This window comes from Phoxinus phoxinus (assembly GCF_949152265.1).
Source record: "Phoxinus phoxinus genome assembly, chromosome: 8".
Classification (NCBI taxonomy): domain Eukaryota; kingdom Metazoa; phylum Chordata; class Actinopteri; order Cypriniformes; family Leuciscidae; genus Phoxinus; species Phoxinus phoxinus.
The window spans coordinates 19612191-19637881 of NC_136883.1; the positions used below are offsets into that span (position 1 = coordinate 19612191).

General features: G+C 40.5%; 2 protein-coding genes across 2 annotated transcripts; both read left to right on the top strand.

Annotated features, from left to right (window-relative positions):
- Nucleotides 1–2192: 2192 nt before the first annotated feature.
- LOC307002752 (extracellular calcium-sensing receptor-like) lies at nt 2193–5746 on the top strand (the record flags this gene model as incomplete). The annotated part of the gene is made up of 6 exons (XM_079620664.1): nt 2193–2413; nt 2726–3017; nt 3249–4070; nt 4212–4439; nt 4598–4721; nt 4833–5746. 6 exons carry the CDS (start codon nt 2193–2195, stop codon nt 5744–5746), a joined length of 2601 nt encoding a protein of 866 aa, XP_079476790.1.
- A 12522-nt stretch (nt 5747–18268) lies between these two features.
- Nucleotides 18269–20351, top strand: LOC307002399 (E3 SUMO-protein ligase ZBED1-like; the record flags this gene model as incomplete). Its single annotated transcript, XM_079619980.1, has 2 exons — nt 18269–19518; nt 19679–20351. Exons 1-2 carry the CDS (start codon nt 19133–19135, stop codon nt 20349–20351), a joined length of 1059 nt encoding a protein of 352 aa, XP_079476106.1. The 5' UTR covers nt 18269–19132.
- Between the last annotated feature and the right edge of the window lie 5340 nt (nt 20352–25691).

Genomic DNA, 25691 nt, shown 5'->3' on the forward strand with positions numbered 1-25691 from the left:
CTACAATGATAAATTAGACAATATAGACCTAAAAACATATATATGTCGGGGTTTATACATATATATATCCTACAGGTTTTCTTTTCTTCCTGGCTGAATGTTTTGTGATTTAATTAGATAGTTTAAAAAATTTATGAAACACAACATTTAAAAGAAATAATTACAAAAGCACAGTATACATTTAAACTGGTAAGATGAATCTGAGCTTAGTAATTGTATTAACATACACTTGATTTACCCCATTACAACAGTCCCTTTACAGTTATTATCCTAAAAATACACTAAATTGTAGGTTTAAAATTCTAAATAAGGCACATCTAATGTCCAACAACCAATATTTTAGCATATATATATATATTTTTTTTTATGTACTTTATTATGTATTTCAATTCAAATACATTTAACACAATTATACAAATGGACAGTTCCTTTAAAGACATAATATTTTCCCCCAATAAATCTTATTTTTCCTTCTACTTTTTTCTTTTGTGATAATACAACACAAAAACAATTAGAACAACAACCATTAAGTACATAGTTAGACACTTTTACATTTGAAAAAAATGGAAAAAATCAAACATTCACATATTTATATCAAACTCTTATAATGACACATAATTCATAATAAGTTATTAAAGTAATATTATTTAAATATCAAATATTAAATAAGTAAATAAATAAAATAACAAATAACTAGAATTAAGGGAGGGAAGGTTATTTAGTTATAGGCTAATGTATTCCTTTATTTTATGGAATATTCTTTGATTGCACATATCTTTTCAAAATGTATACTTTTGCTCTTAATTTCATGTTATCCTCTCCATAATGCACTGTATAAACTAAATCTAACCAAACATTCTTGCTTTCTCCAAAAAAAAAAAGATTGCTTTAAAAGCTGTAATTCTCAGCATTCTAATTAAATAAGTATACAGTAAGTCATCTTTTTTAAGTAGCTTAGGTCCTAAACTCAAAACTATATTTTGTATCTTTATTATATTTGGTTTCTTAAAAATTTCTTCCCTGAATTAGGCCTAGGCCTACTTCTGTTCAATTGTTTTATTATAAGTATAAAATATATGAGTTTAATGAGATATAAGTTCACTGCAACTGATCCAACATCCTAAAGATAAATTATTATAATCAGAAGATATTTCTGGTGTTATAAAATATCGCATAGCCTATTCATTTTCCAAGCAAAATGTATATTAGTCATAATTATTGCGCTCCGATTTGGCGCGCATGCGCGCATCAGCGCTCGTTCAATGTGAAGTTTACAGCAAAATGGAACTATTTGCACGACTTTCTAAGATTTTCAGATGGAGAATATTCCTGTGAAATGTAAGTTTAGCAAAAACCATGTCTCAAACGCATAAAACAGCACAAAATATATGCAGTTTGATGGTGGATCGATTTGATCTATGATCGACCTCCAGGGCTGCTTAAGAAACGCGTGCACACGCAGTTATCTAGACTAGATAAACCTGGATCAAATTAGTGGGATTGCGTGAACTTGAATTACCTTTTATGAAACCGCTTTAGCCCCAACTTATTTGTTAGGTTTATTCAAGTCGGGTTTTGGACTTTAATCCCCGCTTTTCTAAGCGGCGTTTATGGAACAGCCCCCTGGTTTTCTCTCCCAGTTTAAGGATTGATTTAACAAATAAGCACATCAATTCTATTCTGGCAGCGAAGTAAATAGCAAAGAAAATGCCATAGATCATCTGAACTTGGATTTTCGGCCATTCCTAGATTTCGGTTGTCCACTGTAGGTTGAAGGTAATTTTGTGTTACTGCTCCTAAACTTTGTAACTTACTACACCTTACTCTCTGTAACATTTCTTTACTGTCTACTTTCAAGATCCAGCTAAAAATGTATCTGTTTGAAATGTATTTTCGGTAATGTGGCTTCATGTGGCCTCATGTGTTTCCAGTGTGTGTGTTCAAATGTATTTGAAATGTACTATGTAAAGCGACCTTGGGCTATGGAAAGGCACTATATAAATAAAAGATCTTCTTTTTTTCTTTACAGTTGTAGTTTCATAACCTTGTTTAGAAAAGGAAATCCATGATGAGATCAGATGGTGACGTCGTGATTTCCATGGATGGTACCACCCGCTCTTTTAAAGTAACACCCCTTCAACCACAACCTTCATCATAAATCAGTTAGCTGAGTGGGTGAAGAAGGGTAAGCGATGTGGATCACACTGTGTATTTCTTTATACCTGTCATTTAACTATATCTCTGTAGCATCAATCGTCAGATCAGGTACATGTCAGCTCCAGGGACGCTTCAAATTGAATGGAATGTACCAGGATGGAGATGTTATACTTGGAGGCCTGTTTCAGGTTCATTTTTTCACAGTGTTCCCAGATCTTAACTTCAAAACGGAACCAGAACCACCACACTGTGAAAAGTGAGTCTGGAGCTAGACTGATTGCATAACTATAAAAGAGGAGAGAGACATATTTTTTAAATAAATAAATTATAAGAACAAATATGAATGTTTCTCTTGCCCTCTTGTATCATATTTTTTCGACAGCAGTAATGCTGCCTTGACAAAAAAAAAAAAAAAAAAATTTGAATTGAAACTACGTGTGTTTGACAAGTCTGTAAGTGATGTTTGAACTCAGGTGTATTTGAAATGTATTAATGGTTCTATTAATTTGAATTATTATTTTCTTTTAGTAACACTAAATGTCATCATTTAACATTTATTTTTTCCAAGATTTGATATGGAAAGCTTCCAGCAGGCACAGACCATGGCGTTTGCAATAAATGAGATCAATAAGAATCCCAATCTGTTGCCTAATGTCACTCTTGGTTACCATCTTTATGACAACTGTGTGAGGCTTGGAATGGCGTTCCGGGCTGCCTTATCCCTGGCTAGTGGAACGGAGGAGTCCTTCTCCAGCCTAAACTGCACTGGCCCTCCTCCGGTGATTGGGATTGTGGGGGATCCAAGTTCAACTCCTTCCATTGCGATTTCCAACGTTCTGGGACTGTTTCGAGTACCTATAGTAAGATGGAATGAAAAAAAGTCAAAATACACTGTATGCATATGTTTGCACTATTAAGTTAAATTTGATGTCCTTTTCAGCCGTATGTATATATTATGTTTCTTCTCATCTAAGAACTTATCATCTGTTTGTGTATTTAAAAAATTATAAAAGCACTAATAATTTTTTGTTGTTTGTCAAACTATTTTTCTGGCTCATGTCTTCTCTTCTCCCTCCACCTCCACTAATTAGGTTAGTCACTATGCCACCTGCTCTTGTTTGAGTGACAGGAAAAAGTACCCTTCTTTCTTCAGAACAATCCCCAGTGATGCCTTCCAGGTGCGGGCTATGGTTCAGATCTTGAGGCATTTTGGATGGACCTGGGTTGGTCTTGTCTACAGTGATGACGACTATGGCATCTACGCTGCTCAGTCCTTTCAGCAGGAAATGCAGCGGTTTGGACATTGTGTTGCTTTTTATGAAATCCTGCCCCATGATAACAACCACAGAGATATTCAGCGTATAACGGGAGTGATTCAGGCCTCTACAGCTAGAGTGGTGGTAGTTTTTTCCACGTCATCCTTTCTGTTGCCTTTAATGGATGAGGTTGTGTTGCAGAACTTAACAGGAAGGCAGTGGATTGCAAGTGAAGCTTGGGCCACCTCTCCTGTATACCACACTCCACGTTTCATGCCCTTCCTCAGGGGCACACTGGGCATTGCTGTTAGGCGTGGAAAAATTCAGGGGCTTCATGACTTTCTGCTACGTCTTTGTCCCAGCAATGATCCAAGAAATAATATGTTGAGGATCTTCTGGGAGAACATGTTTGGCTGCAGTTTTGAAACAGGGGATAAAGATGGAGAGCAAGTGAAAAAGGCCTGTACAGGACAGGAGGATCTGAACACCACGGACACACCATACACTGATGTTTCAGGTTTGAGGGCAGCGTATAATGTCTATAAGGCAGTTTATGCCCTGGCACATGCGCTTCATGATCTGATGCAGTGTGAAGAGGGGAGAGGACCATTTAGTGGGAACAGATGTGCCAACATAATCAACCTAAAACCCTGGCAGGTAAGACCCACGGGTATAGTGCAGATTCCATCCAGGCATATACTGTAGACCAGCTAAATGTGGAAAAGCAAAATATGTGCTCTACATTAATTCAAATTTCAGATAAACACATAATACCTGTCCTGTCTACAAACTGTACAGCTGGTTCACTATCTACAGAAAGTGAACTTCACCACAGGCTTTGGGGATCATGTGTCATTTGATAAGAATGGAGATGCTCTGGCTATCTATGATGTGTTGAACTGGCAGCCGACCTCTGATGGGTCAATAAGTATCTATACGGTTGGTGTAGTAAATGAAGGGGCGGCAACAGGGATGGTGTTCACACTGGATGAAGAAGCAATTTACTGGAACTTTGAGACAAAAAAGGTAACTAACATTTCATGTTAATGACATAATTTTTGTATATATATAGTCTAAATAGTCAATTCTGTGATAAAAAAACAAACAAATAAATGAATAGAGAGGCCATGCTTATCATTATGTAAAAGAGATAAACACATGAATGATGATGATGTCTGTTTTAGCCCCCACGGTCTGTGTGCAGCGAGAGCTGCCCTCCAGGAACCAGACAAGCCACAAAGAAGGGCCTTCCTGTCTGCTGTTTTGACTGCCTGCCATGCGGAGATGGAGAAATTTCTAATACATCAAGTGTTTATTCCATTGAGTAGTTTACTGTTGGCAAACAGTATTTGACTATAATTTGAAAATTATCCCAGTTTCCTCCTAAATTCTTGCCTTCTCTCTTTTTCTTAATCACAGATGCTATTGAGTGCACAATGTGTCCAGATGAGTTCTGGTCTAATACAGATAAAGATCAGTGTGTCCCTAAAGATGTAGAGTTTCTATCCTATAAAGAACCTCTGGGCATCTCTCTGACCACTGCATCTCTGCTTGGCACCTGCTTCTGCGCTCTTGTGATGGTCATCTTTGCTCTTCACCATAACACTCCCATAGTACGCGCCAACAATTCAGAGCTCAGCTTCCTGCTGCTGTTGTCACTTAAACTGTGTTTTCTATGTGTGCTTCTGTTCATTGGTCAGCCGCAGTTGTGGACATGTCAGTTAAGACATGCTGTGTTTGGCATAAGCTTTGTCCTGTGTATCTCCAGCATCCTGGTCAAGACTATGGTGGTCATAGCTGTGTTCAAGTCATCTCGGCCAGAGGGCAAAGGAGCGATGAAATGGTTTGGAGTAGTTCAACAAAGATGCACAGTTCTAGTACTAACAGCCCTTCAGGTTGTGATATGTACAGTCTGGCTATCAACTGCCTCTCCAACACCCCATAAAAACAACCAGTATATTCGCTCTAAAATAGTATTTGAATGTGCTATTGGCTCAGTGGCTGGTTTTTCTATTCTGCTGGCATACATTGGACTATTGGCAGCAGTAAGTTTCTTGTTAGCCTTCCTGGCGAGAAATCTTCCAGATAATTTTAATGAAGCAAAGTTCATCACTTTCAGCATGTTGATCTTCTGTGCTGTGTGGATTGCGTTTGTTCCAGCATATGTGAGCTCACCTGGGAAATATGCAGTGGCTGTTGAGATATTTGCCATTTTAGCTTCCAGTTTTGGATTACTGGTGGCCATATTTGCCCCAAAGTGCTACATTATCCTTTTACATCCAGAGAGAAACACTAGACATGCCATAATGGGAAGAGAAACACAAATGAAATAGTTTTACATGCTGTCTGCATATCTCTGGTGTATGCATTTTTGACCAATCAATATCCTGCTTGTAGACATACAGTATGTAATAAATGTTCCTAATGCATGTAATTTAAAAACGTATAGTACATGCAGATGACTCGGATACAATGCCTATTTTGCATATTTTATTGAAACATGATAAAATCACTAAAGTTGTTGATTTACAAAAAAAAAAAAAAAAAATACGCTAAAATAACAATAAACGGGGGAAAAATATGCATTTATGCTTTTTCTAGTTTTTAATTGCTGGGTATTTCTGATGAAGGCCTATTGTGTGTTCCATATTTTTAGTCAGCCCTATTAACACTAAAAAGTAAATATGTATCGGATATGAATATGGAAAAGATATGGATTTTTCTAAAACAGCCCAGAAGATCAGCATATCTCTGGTGAAATATGCAGGACTTGGCCATTTCTGGCCAAACAATGCCCACCACTTCTTCCAATTGATACATTTCTTTTCTTTTTTTCTTTTAACTTCTATGAAATCTCTTCAAATAACAAACAGGCATTATCACTGTTAAACACAGCTTCAATAAATCCAAGCAGCAAATTAAAAATAAATATATTAGAAAATAAATTCAAAAATATATAAGCAAATTATATCAAATTAAATTAAACTTTAAGTTAAGGGGTTTAATTAAAATCTTTTTCAATTGCTTTAAGGATTGAACTTACATTTTTAAATGCCACAAAACTTGGAGAAACCTTAACAAATCTACATTTGTATAAATAAAACTTATCCATAATTAAAATATTATTACACAAAAACCAATATCTTTGTTTTGTATAAAAACACCAAACACCAACAATGTGATATTCAAAAGTTACATCACTTCAAAATCAATTACATTCTTTGTAATTTATGTCTCGGTTTACATATGTAACCCTGGTTTCCTGATAAGGGAACGAAACGCTGCATCAGTTGCTAATGCTATTGGGGCGCGTCCCACGGAACAGGTGTCTCAAGCTCGTGTGAAATCACACTAATCTTATAGACAGATGGCAGTCTGATGACGTCACATGGAGTGCCCTAGTGTATAAAATGGTGCCCCATTACACATCATCAGATTTGGATTGTCTGAAGGAAGATTCGCAGACATGCCCGAAGCATGTCAATGTGACACAGCATCTCATTCTCTTCAAAGAGAACCGGGTTACATACATAATTTTAGTCATTCCCTTTGGTAGGGAACTCAATGCTGCATTAGTTGCTGACGCTATGGGGTTGTTAATGCCCATCACGCCATGCTGACCAATGCCTGCTTGTGTGCTGTGAAGGTCAAGCTTAATCACACAAGGACTCGATGAGAATCAGCCCAGAGTAAATGTGTTAGCAGCAACCAAATAGGATGCATCCTGTGACACTGCAATCTTGCTAGTGTTATAGGCACTAGAAAAAGAGCCCCGAAGCTTCCATGCTCAACCATTCCTGACACAGATACTTTTGTACCAGTCTGAGCCAGAGCTACAGGACAACCCAGAGCCCCAAAGAACAGAGCTATCAGGGGAGTATACAGACATACACTCGGCTTAGGTTCATAGCACTACATCCAGTTGTCGAACCAGGCGCTCGCAGCAACTCTACTAGGGCTGCAACTAATGATTATTTTGATTAATAGAATGAAAAATCTATTATTATACATTTAAAGTATAAAATGTAGTTTTAAAAGTATTTTATTAGCTGAAATCAATGTTTTTATTCATAAATATGTCCTCAATGGTGTACAATTACCTCTCCCAATGATCCGACTTATCCTCGTACGCAAAGAATTTCTTATCTTTATTTACATGGGACAGGTAAGTCCACGGAGGCTTCCATGTCGTTCCCTATCTTGAAAAACTATAATAGCAGAGAGGGACAAAAAGTAGTAGTCAACCTCAACGCGTTTCCACAACGCGTTTTTGTTCAGAGCCAGCGTAACATGACTGAAACCAGCTGAGACGGACAAGGAGAGAGGCGTAATGCGTGTCACTGCCCCGGTACATTTGAAAGGCTGCACTGCACGGTACTTCATAATTCAGGATTATACTTTGTGCAAGCCACAGGAGAAATGCCTAAATTTTACTTAAAGGAAACGTGACCGGCGAACAGTGGTGGTTCTACATTGAATTACACCCTGGGGGAGACCCACTTCGAGCGCCCCCCAACACAAAACAAACCCACAATAAAAACACAGTTAACCCTCTGGGGTCGGCAATCACTTAAATATCACTTAAAAAATATTTTTTTTTCACATAGCAGCTGAATATGGTCATACAGACTTAATAAATATGAAAAAAGAATCTGAGATGTCTACTTTTGTATGTGTCCACTTACAATCAAAACAAAACGTGCTTTTGTAAAATAAAGAAATTAAACAGGGTGTACTTTCTGCCTCTCCGTCTCGTGAACTTTTTTTTCTTGAGCAGGTCTCTAAACATAAACAAAACTCAGCTAATACTTGTCACACATTTATGAGTTCTATATCTTTATAAACATTTAAGTGTGTAGTTTTAAATTATCTGATTCAAAACGAAAAAACAAATATTCTCTGTTTAAGTAATTTGTATAAAACCAACAAGATATCCAGTTTCTCTAACGCTTGCTCATTAGTTTTAATGTAACCACACCCACACGCGCAAAAGATATTGACATGCAAATCATTCACGCGCCACGCAAACACGCTCATTACCTCAAAAACAAAGCGGCAAACTTCATCAGTCCTCTGCTGTCGTCGAGTTTGGAAGACACACTGTGAGCTTACATTGGATTTACATCAGAAGAAGAAGAACGCGATTTGAAGACAAGAAAGATTTTAAGGTAAGAAATAATTCTGAATTATATTAGTTAGTGTTATTGTTGCATAAACTTCACATTGCAGTCGAACTGTTGCTCGATGCTTCAGTGAATGTTCTCTGCACGCGTTGTGAGTTTGAGTCAGTTGCGCGATGTGTGTTTGAAAAGCAAAACGCACCAAACATTATCAAGTTTTTTACTCCAATCTCATTTCATAACGTCATATCGATTGTAAACATTTGAAGTAACATATGATAATCAATATATTTTTCTCTAGTGTTGTGTTACTGAAGTGTTTCTTTTTTAACGATGCCTGCTATACTGTTGTTATTATTATTTTATTCAGCCCTGCACGTATATGCCTACAAGGCACAACAAACCTGGTGTTCATTATATATATATATATATATATATATACGTATATATATATGTATGGTGTGTGTGTGTGTGTGTGCGTATTTTGTAATTTTTAAAAAGCAATTTTAACCAGAACAAATCAGAAAACCCCTCAGACCCCAGAGGGTTAAGAGAATACAGTTATTTAACTATTGCTATATTAATCTAACTTTCAGGGAGGAACCATTAGCTCATTGGTTACTGCTTCAAATTCTATGCATGTGTCACAGGTCGAGGTGGGCCAAGCCAGACTGCACCCACCCCTAGACCAGGATCACCCTGAGGAGCGTGTCAAAGGAGGAGGCAGGAGACAGGAATAAAAAGAATGACAGGCTTTATTAAATATAAAAACAATTTGAAAATCCTAATCTAAAATTCCTCTTCCTTCCTCTTCCGAGGAATCCAAGGCAAGTGGGGGGTCAGGCTCACTTCCTTCTGGCGCTGGTGCCAACTCGCAGTGGTAGGTACTGCATGGGTGGGTATCGCAGATAAGTAAAGGAGTCAGGCTTACTTCCTTCTGGCGCTGGTGCCAACTCACTGAACAGGTGAGTATCACAGGTGAGTATCGCAGGTGAGTAGGTGGATCAGGGCTCACAGGAGTTGTAAAGGGCGGGCACTTCGCACCATACAGGTGGGTTTCAGGGCTACAGCAGACTCAAGTCGCAAGCGGAGCGGGGCTTTGGCTGGCCCAGACAGAATCAACGCTTCAAATAGAGGTGAATAGCTCTCACATGGGTGGCAGGAGACAGAGTCAATAGCTGAACAGGGCTTTCGCTGGGACAGACAGCATTCAAACTTCAAGCAGAGGTAAACAGTTCTCACGTGTGTTGCAGGGGACAAAGTCACAAGCTGAGCGGGCGTTCACTGGAACAGACGGAGTCAACACTTCAAATAGAGGTGAACAGCTCTCACGTTGGTGGCAGGAGACAGAGTCATAAGCTGAGCAGGGCTTTCACTGGGGCAGACAGCACACAGACTTCAAGCAGAGGTAAACAGTTCTCACAAGGGTGGCAGGAGACAGAGTCATAAGCTGAGCCGGGCTCTCACTGGGACAGGCAGCATAAACTTCAAACAGAGGTAAGCAGTTCTCACGTGTGTGGCAGGGGACAAAGTCACAAGCTGAGCGACATTCGCTGGAACAGACGGAATCAACACTTCAAATAGAGGTGAACAGCTCTCACATGGGTGGCAGGAGACAAAGTCATAAGCGGAGCAGGGTTCTCACTGGGACAGACAGCATAAACTTCAAGCAGAGGAAAACAGTTCTCACGTGTAGTGTGCGCACGGGGGCTTTTCCTTCTGACATCCAACAGGTGACTGCAATCGATCTTACTAGACTCTTATGATGGACGGTAGACCAGCATAACACATGGGGAGTGCACGGCGATAAAAGGTAAATCTTCCACACACACACGACAGTCCAATTCCAAACATGCAACGTGATGGGAAACGTCAATTTCAGCACTACAAATTATTATTATTATATTATTATACATTTTATTTATAGGCGCCTTTCTTGACACTCAAGGTCACCTTACATCATCATCAACAACAATAACAAAATTTAAAAAACAATGAGATACAATACAATTAAAATATAGTGCAGTTGTGGTCAAAGGGAATAAGCTATTCTAAACAGATGAGTTTTGAGTTTGGATTTGAAAAGTGAGAGAGAATCAATATTACGGAGGTCCGGTGGAAGCGAATTCCAGAGCTGAGGAGCAGAGAAACTGAAAGCTCTACTCCCCATAGTAACAAGGCGGACACGGGGAACGGTGAAATGAATAAAAGAAGAGGATCTAAGAGTACGCGTGTGTGTGGGTATATGGAGGAGATCAAAAAGATATGAAGGGGCCAGATTATGAATGACTTTAAAAGTAAGGATAAGTATTTTGTAGTTGATACGATAAATAATAGGGAGCCAATGCAGCTGTTGTAAGATAGGAGTGATGTGATGAATAGAAGGGGTGCGAGTAATGATACGAGCAGCTGAGTTTTGGACCAGTTGAAGTTTATGAAGAGTTTTGTGTGGGAGGCCAAACAAAAGGGAATTACAATAATCTAAACGGGAGGTGACTAAGCTGTGAACAAGAATGGCAGTGGAGTGAGGCGTGAGGCAAGGACGCAAACGGTTGATATTACGAAGATGGTAGTAAGCAGACCGGGTAACATTGTTAACATGAGATGTAAAAGACAGGGTGCTATCAAAGATGACACCCAAACTCTTAACCTGAGGGGAGGGGGAAATGAAGGAGTTATCAATGAAAATGGAAAAATTATGGAGTTTGTTTAATGTTGATTTTGTACCTAAAAGAAGCAATTCCGTTTTATTGCTATTTAATTTAAGGAAATTTGATGTGAACCAGGATTTTATGTCAAGAAGGCAGTTAGTAAGGGAAGATGGTGGAAGTGTGGAATTAGGTTTAGTTGAAAGATAGAGCTGGGTGTCATCTGCGTAGCAATGAAAATTTATCTGATGTTTACGGAAGATGTAACCAAGGGGAAGAAGATAAATAATAAACAGTAAGGGCCCCAGAACAGAGCCCTGGGGCACACCTGTTGTGACAGGGACAGAATGAGATGTGAATGATTTTAACTGAATAAACTGAGTGCGGCCTGAAAGATATGAATGAAACCAGTTAAGAGGTGTGCTAGTAATTCCAATAGAGGAGAGTCTGTCCAAAAGGATGGTGTGTGAAATAGTATCGAAGGCCGCACTCAAATCAAGCAGAAGAAGAATGGATAGTAAGCCAGAGTCAGACGCTCAAGAAGGTTGTTAGTGATTTCAAGTAATGCTGTTTCCGTGCTATGATAAGGACGGAAACCAGACTGGAATTGTTCATATAGATTATTGCAAGAAAGATGAGTATGGAGTTGAGCAGCAACTATTTTTTCCAAAATTTTGGAGATGAATGGAAGATTTGAAATAGGCCGGAAATTATTGTAGTCGTTGGGATCTAAACCAGGTTTTTTAAGAATGGGAGTTACAGAAGCTGTTTTAAGAGAAGAAGGAACAATTCCAGTGGTAAGTGAAGAGTGAATAATGTTAGTAATTAGGGGGGACAGAAAAGAAACAGTAGCTTTCACAAGCACAGTTGGAAGGGGATCTAATCTGCAGGTTGAAATTTTGGATTTTAGAATGAGTTCATTAATTTCATTTACTGAAGGTAGGGTAAATGCTGAGAGTAAACAGGTGGGAGCAAAGGAAACTGGGGCAAATGAGTTCGGACCAGAAGTAGACATAAGGTGCTGGTGAATATGTTCAATTTTGAAAGAAAAAAATGATAATATGGAATTACAAAAATCAGACGAATACAAATGAGGAGGAAGTGGATCCCGAGGTTTTATGAAGTTGGAAATGAGTGAAAAAAGTGCCTTTGAATTTCCTTCGCTTGAACTGATTAAACCAGAATAATAGGTGGTTTTAGCTTTAGAAATCGAATCTTTGTAAAAAAGAATGTGATTTAAATACATGTCCTTGTGCACAGTGAGATTCGTTTTCCTGTAGAGTCTTTCAAGTTGTCTTCCTTTTGTTTTTAACTTTCTAAGAGTAGGATTAAACCAAGGTGCAGAGAGAGTAAATGAAACAGTCCTGGTTTTGAGTGGAGCAAGGTTATTAAAGAGGTTATGAAGATTGTAGTTGTAGTGAGAGAGCAGTTCATCCGGAGTAGAAAAACTGTCAATACTGGGAAAACTGGTGATGCTAGATGATAAAATGTCCAAGTTGATATCCTTAATATTTCGGAATGATATAGTACGTGGGAGAACAGATTTGGAGAGTGAGAGATCAACAGTGAACGAGAGCAACATGTGATCAGAAAAAGGGAAAGAATCAGCTTTACAGTTGACAGGTGTAACACCTGAACAGCAGATTAAATCCAAAATATGTCCTTTGTTATGTGTGGGAAAGTTTATGTATTGCTGAAGTCCAAAACTATCCAAACAGGATGTAAAGTCTTTGGTAAGCGTATTGTCAACATTATCCATATGTATATTAAAATCCCCCAGGAGTAGTATATTTGATGAAAGTGTGGATAGATGAGTCAGAAAGGCAGCAAGGTCATCAGTAAAATCCTTATTAGGCTTTGGTGGGCGGTACAAAATAGCAATAATGGTGGGAATAGGTCCAGAAAGCTGACAAACAGTAGCCTCAAATGAGTGACAGATAGGAGCATTGACAGGCGCTATCCTCCACTTCTCACGATAGATTATCGCGAGACCTCCCCCACGGCCAGAATCACGCGATTGAGAGATGTAAACAAATCCCGGAGGAGAGGCATCGTTGAGTGAAATAAAGTCATTTGGCTGCTGCCACGTTTCTGTTAAACACAAAAAGTCAAACTTACAGTCAACGAGGAGATCCTTCACAAGATGCTCCTTACTCGTAAGTGAGCGGATGTTAAGAAGACCAAAGTTGACAGAAGTGTTACTGATTTTGACAGCCGTGTTAGCCGACCTAGCTAGGCGGGCCAACACACTATGGTCAGCACGGCGACCAGTATTCCTCGATGGACGTCGAGTAGTGGACCAGAAGGATGTTATGGAGTTGGATTTATCATACTGAAAGTTCCGACGAGAGCCACGGTGGATGTATTTCCGACGAGGCAGGTATATAATGTCCGGGTGTGAAGACAGAGCTGGTGGTATTGGATCGTCATGTAGATAAAAGCGGAACCTCAGAAGCTCAGCAGTAGAATACTGGAACAGTGCAGTCGATGAATGAGAGACCAAGGACAGAACAGTCCAGGCGAGCACAAGCCACACATAGTTAATCCACATAGTTGAAGGAGAACCGGAGAGCAGCGGCAGCAGAGACGCGCCAGCGTTCACTCAACCTGTCACTATGAATTGGTCACTCAACCAAATCCACTCTTCAAGTGCAAAGTAAGGCCAACACTCACCCAGAGGTCTCGATCTGAAGAGCCGATAATAGTCAGAGTTGGGACAGATGCGGTGAATAATTTCCTCACCACTACAAGCGGCTTCACTTCGCTGGTTTCAATGGCCGAGGGGGAGGCTAGAGATCGACAAGGAATCAGTATATTTCACTGTATACAGTGCGATGTATACAACGTGATCCAAGCACTTCAAACCAGTATCCAATTTAGTGTAGAAAACATGCGTTTATGAGATTCAATTTGTCAATCACTCATCTCACTCTTTCCCAGTCCAGACGACGAATTCCACTCTTCACAACTGCCCTCGGATCCCACAAGCAACACTCCTCTTCTTTCACGATGGTCCTTCAGCTGCAACGCTCCACAAACATTTCCCAACGGGAGAGAACCACACCAGATCGCCGGGGGAAGACAAAGAAACAACCACACAACGCGGAGAGAGAACACACAGCCTTCTCTTTCTCTTGTGTTTTATCCTCTCCAAACACTGGTGCCACCTCAATCAGGTAATCAAAGTGAAGTCCCTGCACCTGTTGTCAATCTGCCGTTTAGTTGTCATGACAACAGACACACACACCGGCCCGGGGACAGTGTTACACTAAAAGTGTCACGGCGGGAACACTTCTCTGATGGGATTAGTTCCGGGGATTATTTGTCACCCCGTGACACATGCACACTTTTAGTTATGACTTGTTAAAATATACTTTGTCACGAAATAGAGTTTTTAAAAGTGAAAGTGGCCGAGAGCTACTCATGAGTCATGTAACACAATAGGCTACTTAAATTTTTTAAATAATGTCTCATAACTCTCATATTAACAACTATCCTAAAATAGTTTTTGTAGGCCTATGTCACCCTTAAATGTCAGAGAAAAGAACAGAATCAGAGATTTTCTTTGCATATTATAGGCTACTGTAAAAACACATAATTGATGGTGATTTTAGTTGATCATAACTAGAGATAAAATGGCATGAAATTTTAATTTCAGGATTATAGTGACCAAAATGATCACGGTTATCACAGAATCTTGTTCAAAAAGTTATAATACTACACAATGAAATCAATTCAAGTTTTATGTAGAAAACCAGCAAATAACATATAAAATTAGCATCAATATGCACTTTTTGTTTACATAAACATTCAAATAATAACATTAAAGATGATGGCCAGATTTTAAAGGAGTGTATTTTATGTTATCTACTAACATGTAGGCTAAGTTACACGTTCAAATAAAGACAAAAAAGGTTTTATACAAATATAAACCTCACATATTTCAGCGTTTAAATACTTTTTATAAAAAGAATGAGTCCAAAAAGATTAATTACTGACATTTACAATGCACATTAGCTTATCTTTTATTATTAATAGTAAAATTCGGTCCGAATCTTCCCATCGGGAAATGTGACATTAAAAAATGCCGCCCCGGGCGACTGCCCGGTTCGCCCGTGCCAAAAACCGAGGGTAAATAACGGGATAGCTTTACCCAGATGGAAAGAGCTAATGAAGGAGAAAGACTTTGAAAGGGACGCTGAAGTTGCCTGCTTTCTTCTCGACGGGTAATGCCTAGTTCACACTACAGGATTTTGAGCCCGATTTAAGCCCGATTTGCACATCGTTGAGCTCGCCGACAGGTCGGGGTGTTATCGCGTGCAAATCGGGGGGGATTAGCGGCCGATGAACGCTCGCCAATCTGTTAGTATGAAAGAGCCAACAACGCATCAAAGACACTCGCAGACGCCTCGCAGACACGTCGCCGAGCCCAGAAAAATATCTAGCATGCTAGATATCCAGAGCTGTCGCACGACTCAACCACATGTGATGTCATGAGCTACAGCCAATCAGAGCAAGGCATGGGTTGAGGTCACCGGGAAAATACACGTTTTTTTTTTTCCAGAGCAAATCATCGCGCAAACAGTTTGCAGCACTAATTTCTGTCTGACGTCCATATTCAAGACTCGTGTGTTGTGTACTTGTGTTCTTCTTCGCTGGGTAGTGGCGCGCGTGCTGTATTGCGTCATTTCCGGTTTGTTTTATCGCGTGATGTTTCGTGACAAAACGTGGTTTGTAGACAAGATATAATCGTTGGGTGACAGAGTTGTTGTCAACTCGTGTAGTGAGTTACCTCCTGTTGCGGATCAATCACGTTGTGTCGTGTGGTGTGAACAGCTCAACAACTTGAACACTCCTGATTTCACAGAGAGCAAGTCATGTAGTGTGAACTGCACAGTTCAGCCCGACGTTTTAAAATCCTGTAATGTGAACTTGCCTTTAGTCAATGTTACGGTCTAAATTACAAGCTTTTTTCCATTGCTTGGTTGTGTAATTCCTTATATAGCCAGCATAACAGGAGAACATGTATAGTTAAACTCAACGAAGGGCTATTGTTGTCATAGCTTCTTGGTACTTAACGGCTACTATAATTGCAACACGCATTTGAAAAAGCGAGGAGCTAGAGAGCACTATTCGTTTGAATGCAAAATACAATTTCACCGCTAGATAAGAAAACAAAAATAGCGAATGTATCTATGTCGGCTATTATAAGCAAAAAAGGGTTCAAATACAAAAATGACATTCTAAACGTAAAAAAAAAAATTATTGCTTACTATTTTAATCCAGCAACAACTAAATTAAAAATAATAATAAACAAAAAACAAAAGGACAAAATGTGAACTTGAACGAGGTATGAAGAACACGATCACTCATCTGAACTTAGTAATTATATTCCATTAATGGGCTATTCCAACAAAAGTGCCTTTACTGTTACTGCTCTCATGATTACTTGTCTTACATGTAACATTTTAAAGGGGTCATGACATGGGTTTTTTTATTTTATTATTATGTTCCCTTAGGTGCAAATATAGTATTACTATAGTTTTTTTTTACAAAAAACTTTTAAAATGTAGTGATTTATGACCCTTTCCCACCCTGTTTCTCATCCTCTGATTCAAACAGTCTGTTTTGGGGGTGTTTCCCCTTTAAGAGTTCAGTGTTAACGCCCACTGTTATGATTGGCTAACGTCAGTGCCTATGCATCAATTATTAACGCCCCCAGCCAGAACCTGTGCGGATTCAGCGTATTTAAAAAGTAGTTTAAAGTTTTAAACACATTACTTACAGTTTGCGTAGTCGTTGTTGAGCCCAGAATAGTCGGCAAGGACTTATCTTTGAGCAACAGTTTTCTGGCAAAGCCAGCATCATTTTGGGATTTGTTCTCAAAACAGTCATCCTTCAAATGAACAAACGCTTAAACTAACACTGCCGTGACTGAGACGTCCGCAAAAAATAAAGTGCATCCATTTTCCCCTGACGACTGGATCTTTCGCAGCGTATTCAAAGATGTTGTTTGTCCACAGCCAGGAACAGCACATCTGCGTGGCATCGTAATTTCCCTGTACACAGACCCACTCGCTGTCCGTCGACTGAACACTTGTGAGGCACGCAGCGCGCGGGCGCGACAACGATACGAAATGAGCGTAGTTGTCTTGCGCTTTAAGCGTAGTTGTCTTGTGCCTGGAGGCGGTCATATGCAAAAGCTGGTACGTCACTTCGTACCGTGACGTCACTTCTTACCATGAATCCAGAACGAGCTGTATTTAGAGCTTGATTAAATAAATGATTCGTTTATAATGGGGAGGAAGTCTTAAGCTATGAAACTTGCAGGACGTTTTAATGGTACAAAGACCTCTTATATACTAAAAGATCAAGGCAAATTTGGTTTCTCATGTCATGACCCCTTTAAAACTACACTTAATTTCTAATAAAACATTTTTATAATGTATTTTAGTCAGAACTATTGCGCTTTATTCTACTGCGCTTCGTCTGTTTGACGCGCATGCATGCACCGGCGCTCGTTTATTGAAATCATTGAAGTTTAGCAAGACGTTTGTTGTCAGAATGAGCTAAATGGAAATACCTGTGGGACTTTCTAACATGTACAGATAAGGATATAACCATATAATGTAAGTTATGTGCTGAGGAAAACACGTGTCATTGTGTCAGTGGCTTTAAATTGCACACATGTCAAGGCACGACATGGCAAGACACAGTAAAGCTTATGCTTTAGTTTGAAGCGCTTATAAATATATATTCTCATGTCTTGGATCATGTGGATCATAACTTGGATCATGTACCTTTCCTGCAGCAGCTCACTCTGTAGCCTCCTCTGTTTTCCACATGTGTTTTTTCCATAGAAATGGGTTATTCACCATAGTTAATGACTGGCTGATGTTTCCGAGCATAGCGTGCATATGCTGTTATAATATAATAAAATAATAATTATAATTATATATAATAATTAGTGCTGGGCAAGTTAACGCGTTATTATCGCGTTAACGCATTAATTAATTAACGCCGACAAATATTTTATCGCGCATTAACGTAGTTATTTATTATTATAGCCTACTGAAAGCCCGTTGCTCACTGCCTCTGAATACACATACAGACAAACCATGTCGTCACAGGAGTGGGATGTTGATCAGTACTGGCTTGGGATGGGCGTCATCACGCGTCTCAACCAATCAGAGCATTTGCGGTGAGCCGCAGCGCGAAACAGAAAATATCTGGTGCGGACAGAAAAATGGAAAAAGGTACCGAACTCTTAAATGGACATTTTCATTTTAAATCTCTTCCACACGGCGGAGATGATAGAACTAAAGTTATTTGTAACCACTGCAAAGGCGAATTTTCTTATCACCGGAGTACTTCGAGTCTGAAGTATCACTTAAATGCAATGCACACCGTCGATGCCAGCAAATCACTCACCCAAACAAACAGTGGAGGGAGGCTTCGGCAGACTACGTTGGATGCAGCGTGTGGGAGAACTATAGATAAGCAAAAGAAAGACAAGCTAACAAATGCCATAGCGAAGTGGGTAGCTACAAACTGCAGGCCAATTAGTATTGTGGAAGATGTCGGTCTGAAGAACGTTCTCAGGATCGCCACGAATGACGGCACGTATGAGCCTCCTCCAAGACGCACCATCACAAGAAGAATACATGAATTGTATGAAAAGGAGAGGACTATAAAGGCGACGGCGTTACAACGTGCACCAACTGTTGCCCTCACCGGAGACTACTGGACATCGCTGGGCAACCATAATTACCTCGGAGTTACAGTGCATTATATTGATGAACAGTGGGAACTGCATTCACATGCTCTGACTGTAATGAAAACACAATAGAGACATTTTGCTGAAACGTGCGCTGAACATTTTATTCATGTTGCACAGCAGTGGAACGTTTCAAATAAAGTCAGCACACTTAGCACAGATAGTGCAAGAAATATGATCGCTGCTGCGAGACATCTGCCTTTTGAACACGTCCCCTGCGTCGCGCACAGTCTCCAGCGTTCTGTCACAGTATCTCTGCACAACAGTGCGTTTGACAATGTCCTGGCCAAATGCAGAAAAGTAGTGGGCCATTTTAAACACAGTCCAGCGAGTGCTGCAGAATTAGAACAAAAACAAATTGAACATGGACAAAAGAAGGAGTCGCTTATACAAGACATTCCAACCAGATGGAATTCGACTCTGGACATGATAAAAAGTGTCCGCAGAAACGAACAGCCACTGAGCGATGTCCTCACCACACATAACACCAAGATCACCATGCCAACTACAGCTGAAATGGACAAACTGCAGCGGTTGGAAGTGCTACTGGAGCCCTGCAGGTATGTTTTGCGTCATATATTTATTTTGTCTGAGTGCACGTGAGAGAGAAATAGTGTGTCTGTATGTGTGTGTGTAAATATAGCCTTAACATTTTTTTTGTGTGTGTATAAGTGAATGCAAAACATTTGAGTGAAATGGGTTTGATTTTTTTTTTTGCAGGTATGTGACTGAACTTCTGGGAGGAGAAAAGTATGTTTCATGCTCTGTGGTTCTGCCTGCTTTATGCCATCTCTTTCGGGTGATGGAGAGCTCAGATGATGACCCTGCTTATGTGGTCAAATTCAAGTCTACATTCAGAACAGACCTGGAGACACGCCAGGAAAATGCCAACATTGCATATCTGAAGATTGCTACCGCATTGGACCCGAGATTCAAGGACCTCAAGTGCATACCCAGAGCTGAGAGAGTTGAGGTGTGGGCCTCAGTATCTAACTTACTCAAGGAACAGAGGGTTGTTGCAGAAAAACCTGTGGAAGCAACAACATCAAAGCCACCAAAGAGAAAGTTTGCCCTATTGGCTGCTTCATCAGAGTCTGATTCTGAACATGAGGAAGACGAGGAAGAAGTTGAGAACAGTGTGCGTCGATACAGAGCAGAGCCCACCATCAGTACAGAGGCCTGTCCGTTACAATGGTGGTCCAAACACACAGGCTCACACAGCAAGCTGGCCTCCATTGCACAGAAGTACTTGGCCATACCTGCAACATCCGTACCCTGTGAAAGGTTGTTTTCTCTTGCTGGTCATATTGTACAGAAGAAGAGAGTTTCTTTATCATCTGAAAATGTGAATAACCTTGTGTGTCTTAGCAACTGGCTTGGTGCCGATGAGTAAGTAAATATAAAGTTGGAGGAATCGATAAATGCAGTAAATTTTGTCATTGTATAACTACTCAATCTGTATCACTGAAAGGGTTTACATTTTTTTTTTTTGACAGATTCTCCAAAGGAGAAAGCTGCTCCCTGATAAAAGAAAAATGTTTCTGCTGGTACCGGTTCAGAAAAAAAAAAGAAAAAAAAAGATTTATGCTGTTGCTTGGAAGGGGCCTGTTTTAATGTTATGATTGAGGCTCTAGACATAACTTGTTTTTTGATACCAAACCAAACAAAACGTTAATGCAGTGGCAAATAGTTTTGGTTTTATATTAATTTAATTTGATTACATTAATGTTTAAGTTGATTTTTACAAGAAATATTGTAACTGTTACTGTTTTAACTGCTGTAAAAAAGCACCTTATTTGTTTAAAGTGTTTGCAAAGCATATGTTATTGCACTTTTGTTCATATAGCAGCACTTTTCAAATAAAAGTATGTAATACACTACTTTTGTATTCATTATTGAATTTTGCGCATTCTGCGATTAATCACAGAAAATCATGCGATTAATCGCGATTAAATATTTTAATCGTTGCCCAGCACTAATAATAATAATATAGCTGTAATTATAATGAAAATAATTTGATTATCGATTAGCAGCCATAAATTCTACATTATCATACCACCAAACACAAGCCTAAAGGGAGCAGCATACCAAAGGAAGCATGCAAAGGAAGAATTTCTTACCTTCCATTAATTATTTCCAATCTACAAGTAAAACAGAACAAATTCAGCAGCACACACAGCTCTACTATCAAAGGATATATGTCAGGGAGAACCATTTTGCTTTAAGCCCCAGTCAATTAACTTGGGGAGGGCGACAGGTGAGAGGGTGGACTACTACAATTCCACCAATCTGGAAACGTGACCGCTCTACAACCTTAAGTTGTAAAGCCCATCCAACGGGGAGTGTATATACGAACCCAAAGAAACGGCACATATTCGCCCCCCTCGCCACAACGCCTAACTCAGGCATGGGAGCCATCCGGCCTGCACCCTGCCTCCCTCCCCCCTCCTGGAGAGGAAGTCAGCGGTGGAGCCACTGCAGTGGTGCTTGGTCCGGACTGAGGGTGAATTCCCGCCCCAGGAGGAAATGGCAGTGAGTGCTTCCACCTGAGGTCAGTGGGGTAGGCAGTGGGGTATTTTGGGCAGGCCAGTGAAAAAGTGAGTGGGCCTATAGTTTATCCTAGAAAAAATGACTTAAATAATATTTAAACCTTAGAGAGTAGAAAAAAAGAATAGACAAACTGAAAAACAGTTACACCTTTATTTTGCAATATTCGCGGCAAAGGCAGTAACAAAACACTGTCTAATCATCATGTTCAACTAAGAGCTCAATAAAGGCTGGACAAACCAGCATAGACAATAACCTGTCTATTTTATTCAGGCTATTCAGCAGTGCAAAGACAGTTCACCTGAAAATAAAGTAGGCTAAAAGTAAAAGAAATTCAAATAATGAAAACTCTCAGCAGAGCACGGTTTGAAATAAACAACACACTCCCTAATTTCTGTTAAATCAACCATATGTAACCGTTCGAGGGTATCACTTCACTAATAAGACTAGAAATGTTCAAGCCCCCTCCATAACAAGCTTTCAAATAAATGAACAGGACAAGCAGAGACAATACCACAGTCTACAATTTTATTTATCAATTAATCACTAAAACAGCTGAGCTCAACATTAATAATAAGACACTTTAATAAGTCAGCCCAAAGGGGGGCCCCCGTTCTGATCAATTTGTATGGGGGGGGGGGGGGGGGGGCATACACTGGTCAAGCACTCAAAACAAGAAAACACATTGGATAAGGTTGTTTCTTTCCTTGCTAAAACATTTTGTTGCTCAAATCAACCAAAATAAATCACAAGCACTTCAAACCAACCAAACCAAAAATCAAATAATTAGTTAACCCCACTCAGCACCAATCAAATAAACCAAGTCAATCAGCTCTGTATTAGAGCAGCATTAATGTAGAGCAAGACAAAGAAATAATGCAACCAACCAAAAGAAACCAAATTTAACAGATCTGCATTCAAGCAGTATCAATATAGAACAAAATAAAACTGATACATACAACCAAAATAAACAAATTAAATATGTGGGGTAATAACCAAAACCTAACACAAAAATCATAACAATAATACAATAAAGAAATGAAGCACACCAAAAGGAACAACAATTTCAACGAAACATTGCACACATTTACACAGAATACACAGACAATACATTAATACAACTCACTGTACTTTCACCAGCGGAAACCAGGTGGCGCCAGAAACAAGGCCACGGAGTTACAGCGTGTTACAACGTGAGCGTTGTGCAGACGAGGATCTTCAATGCGATCGCGAGAGTTTTAAGAGTTTGGGACCAAACTGGACACGCTATTTAAGCAGCAGCAAAGCAGCAGCTGGAAACTTCTGCAAGACAAATAGACATTTTTGTTTGGGCTTTCTCTCTCCCCACTCCTCACATTTAAATCACACAAATAGGGTAAGGGAAAAATAAAATTACCTTTCCTGTGTATGACACTCACATGCTCACTAGCCATGCCTGGACACACCCGGCTAATCTACAAGTATACCGAACAAGCAAATTAATCAAAGTGAACTAAATTAAATCCCCACAAACACCCATATTCTAATTTCATGATTCCCTCCCATCTTTGATCCTTCAAGTTAACAAAACATACCTTTCCTGAGGAGTGAAGGAGATACAAGACCTACACCGGCAAGCCACATCATCACATGGTCATGAAGGACCCAGATCTCACCTGTGTTTATATAGCCACCTGATTACCTAACCTAATCTGGGCACTATTTTTAAAGGGGCCACGCAATTATCCTTAGAGGGGCAATCCCACTACAATCTACCCCAGGACTTTCAATCATTGTCCCAATGATTCAACCTACAGCCAAGGGCGGAAAGGACAATCCCTTTCTTGACCCAAGAAAGAGTTTTCCGTCGGTAGTAACACACTAGAAGATACATCACCAATTAGGGTCCTAGGCAAATGATAACGATTCAGATGTTTCCCAGCGGTTGTCCTAGTTGATCTCCGCATGCCCTGTGCCTCCACAACAGAAGCCTCACTTGACGGTGCCCTTAAAACAGAGACTAAATGGAGGGTACATTCAGATGTCACACTTGGATCAATTTCTGCAGAGGTGTCATTTACAGGGGTAGGTGGTAAAGGCTCAATAACCACCATCACAGAGTCGCCATCACTCAAACATTCCTGCCTATCATGTCCCGGTAAGCCCAAATCAACATGATAAGCATGTTGTACCGTTTCATGAGCCAGCTTCAACAAATACCTATGCACATGTTTTACCCGAGAGGGCCCATCCAATAAACTTAACTATACACCTGACCACCTTCCCGAGGAGCTCTTACTATTTTCAGTGCAGTTGATCAATGATTCTGAATCTTATTCCGGCCTCAAACACCACAGTTACGCAGATGTACTAACTGACCCTCGATTAGTGGTTGACCTCTTACTGTCTGATCATACAAGTTCTTCCTATGTTCTGCAGCTGCTTCAAGACGGGCCTTTACTCGTCCATAGGTTATTCTTAACCCCTCCTGGTGCCTAGCCACCCAATCTTCCACCCTACCCCCGACTGGATCCTCCACTCCTGCCAGCAGAAAATCCACGGGCAACCGCGGAGATTGTCCAAACATCAGGAAATGAGGAGACTCGCCGGTAGTATGATGGCAAGTTGTGTTATACGTAAAGACCACATGTGCCAAGTGCAGAGTCCAGGAACGTTTCTGTTCGGGTGGAAGGGAACGAAGAAGATCGTGCAGTGTACGATTGAACCTCTCACACTGCCCGTTCCCCTGAGGATGGTACGGGTCGTGTGAGTTTTCTGAATCCCATAAAGATGACACAATTGGGCGATCACTGCACTCAAAGTTCCGACCCTGATCGGAATGAATTCTAGCCGGCACACCCAACTTATAGAACCATTCCTGGACCAGAATGTTGGCTACAGTAGTTGCCCTCTAATCTCTAGTTGGGACTGCCAAGGTGTATTTGGAAAATACGTCTGTCATAATTAAGACACTTTCACGTCCATCACTTGCTGGTTCTAAGGAGGTGAAATCAACGGCCAATATTTGGTTGGGCTTAGATGCCAACAGATGGCCCATGGGAGCACGAGCTACTTGATGACTAGACTTTGAAATAGTACACTCCCTGCAGTTCTGACAATGCTCTTGAACATAGGCACTCATGTTTGGCCAATCGCATCTCCTACGAATTAACTCATAGGTCCGTTCTCTGCCTTGATGGCCATGCCCATTGTGCAACTGCCTAAATACCTCATCCCATAGAACCTCTGGTAATACCAATTGGTCTACCTCCTCCCCACCATCAGGAAATTGGAGGTGGCGGTACAGCAATCCCTCCTTAACAAACAATCGGCCCCATTGTCGCAAGAGTTCAAGCGCAGATTTAGACATTGACTGCCGCTCTACCTTAGATGGATACTTATTATTGGAAAAAAATGCCAAAAATTGCCTCAATGTTGGGTCCTCCAACTGCATCTGCTGGAGCTCTTCCTTAGAACGGAATGGGAAGGCGACAATAGCATGCTGCTCTGCGCCTACCAACTCACCTTCCACCCCCTGGTGGATGTCCACTCTGCAGAGTGTCTTGGGCAATGATGTACCAAGGGACTGTGGCGGCATGCGAGAGGAATACTGCCTTGACAATGAGTCGGCATTACCATTAACCCGACCGGGGCGATACTTGATTTCAAAATGAAAAATTGCCAACTGAGACACCCACCTCTGCTCAGTTGCGCCAAGCTTAGCTGAGTTCAGGTTGCTCAGTGGGTTGTTATCTGTGTAGAAAGTACACTGATGGCCCAGGAGATAATCTTTAAACTTTTCCGCCATCGCCCATTTAAGGGCGAGGAGTTCCAACTTCATGGAACTGTAATTCTCCATATTCGTCTCTGTAGGCCTAAGCCCTCGACTGGCATAGGCCACTGGACGTAACCTCCCATCTTGCTCCTGACTTAGCACCGCCCCTAGTCCCAAATGGCTAGCATCAATGTCAAGAACAAAAGGCTTAGCAAAATCAGCGTAGGCCAACACAGGAGCTCCCACCAATTTCTCCTTGAGAGACTGGAACCCTTGCTCACACTCTGGGGTCCAGCAACTCTCTATGGGTCTTCCTGAGCCCCTCTTTTTCTTTGTGCCGACCAACTCTGCTACCAGGCGATGCAGAGGGGCAGCCAGCTTGGCAAACCCCTCTACGAAACGCCGATAGTAACTCACAAAGCCCAAAAAAGA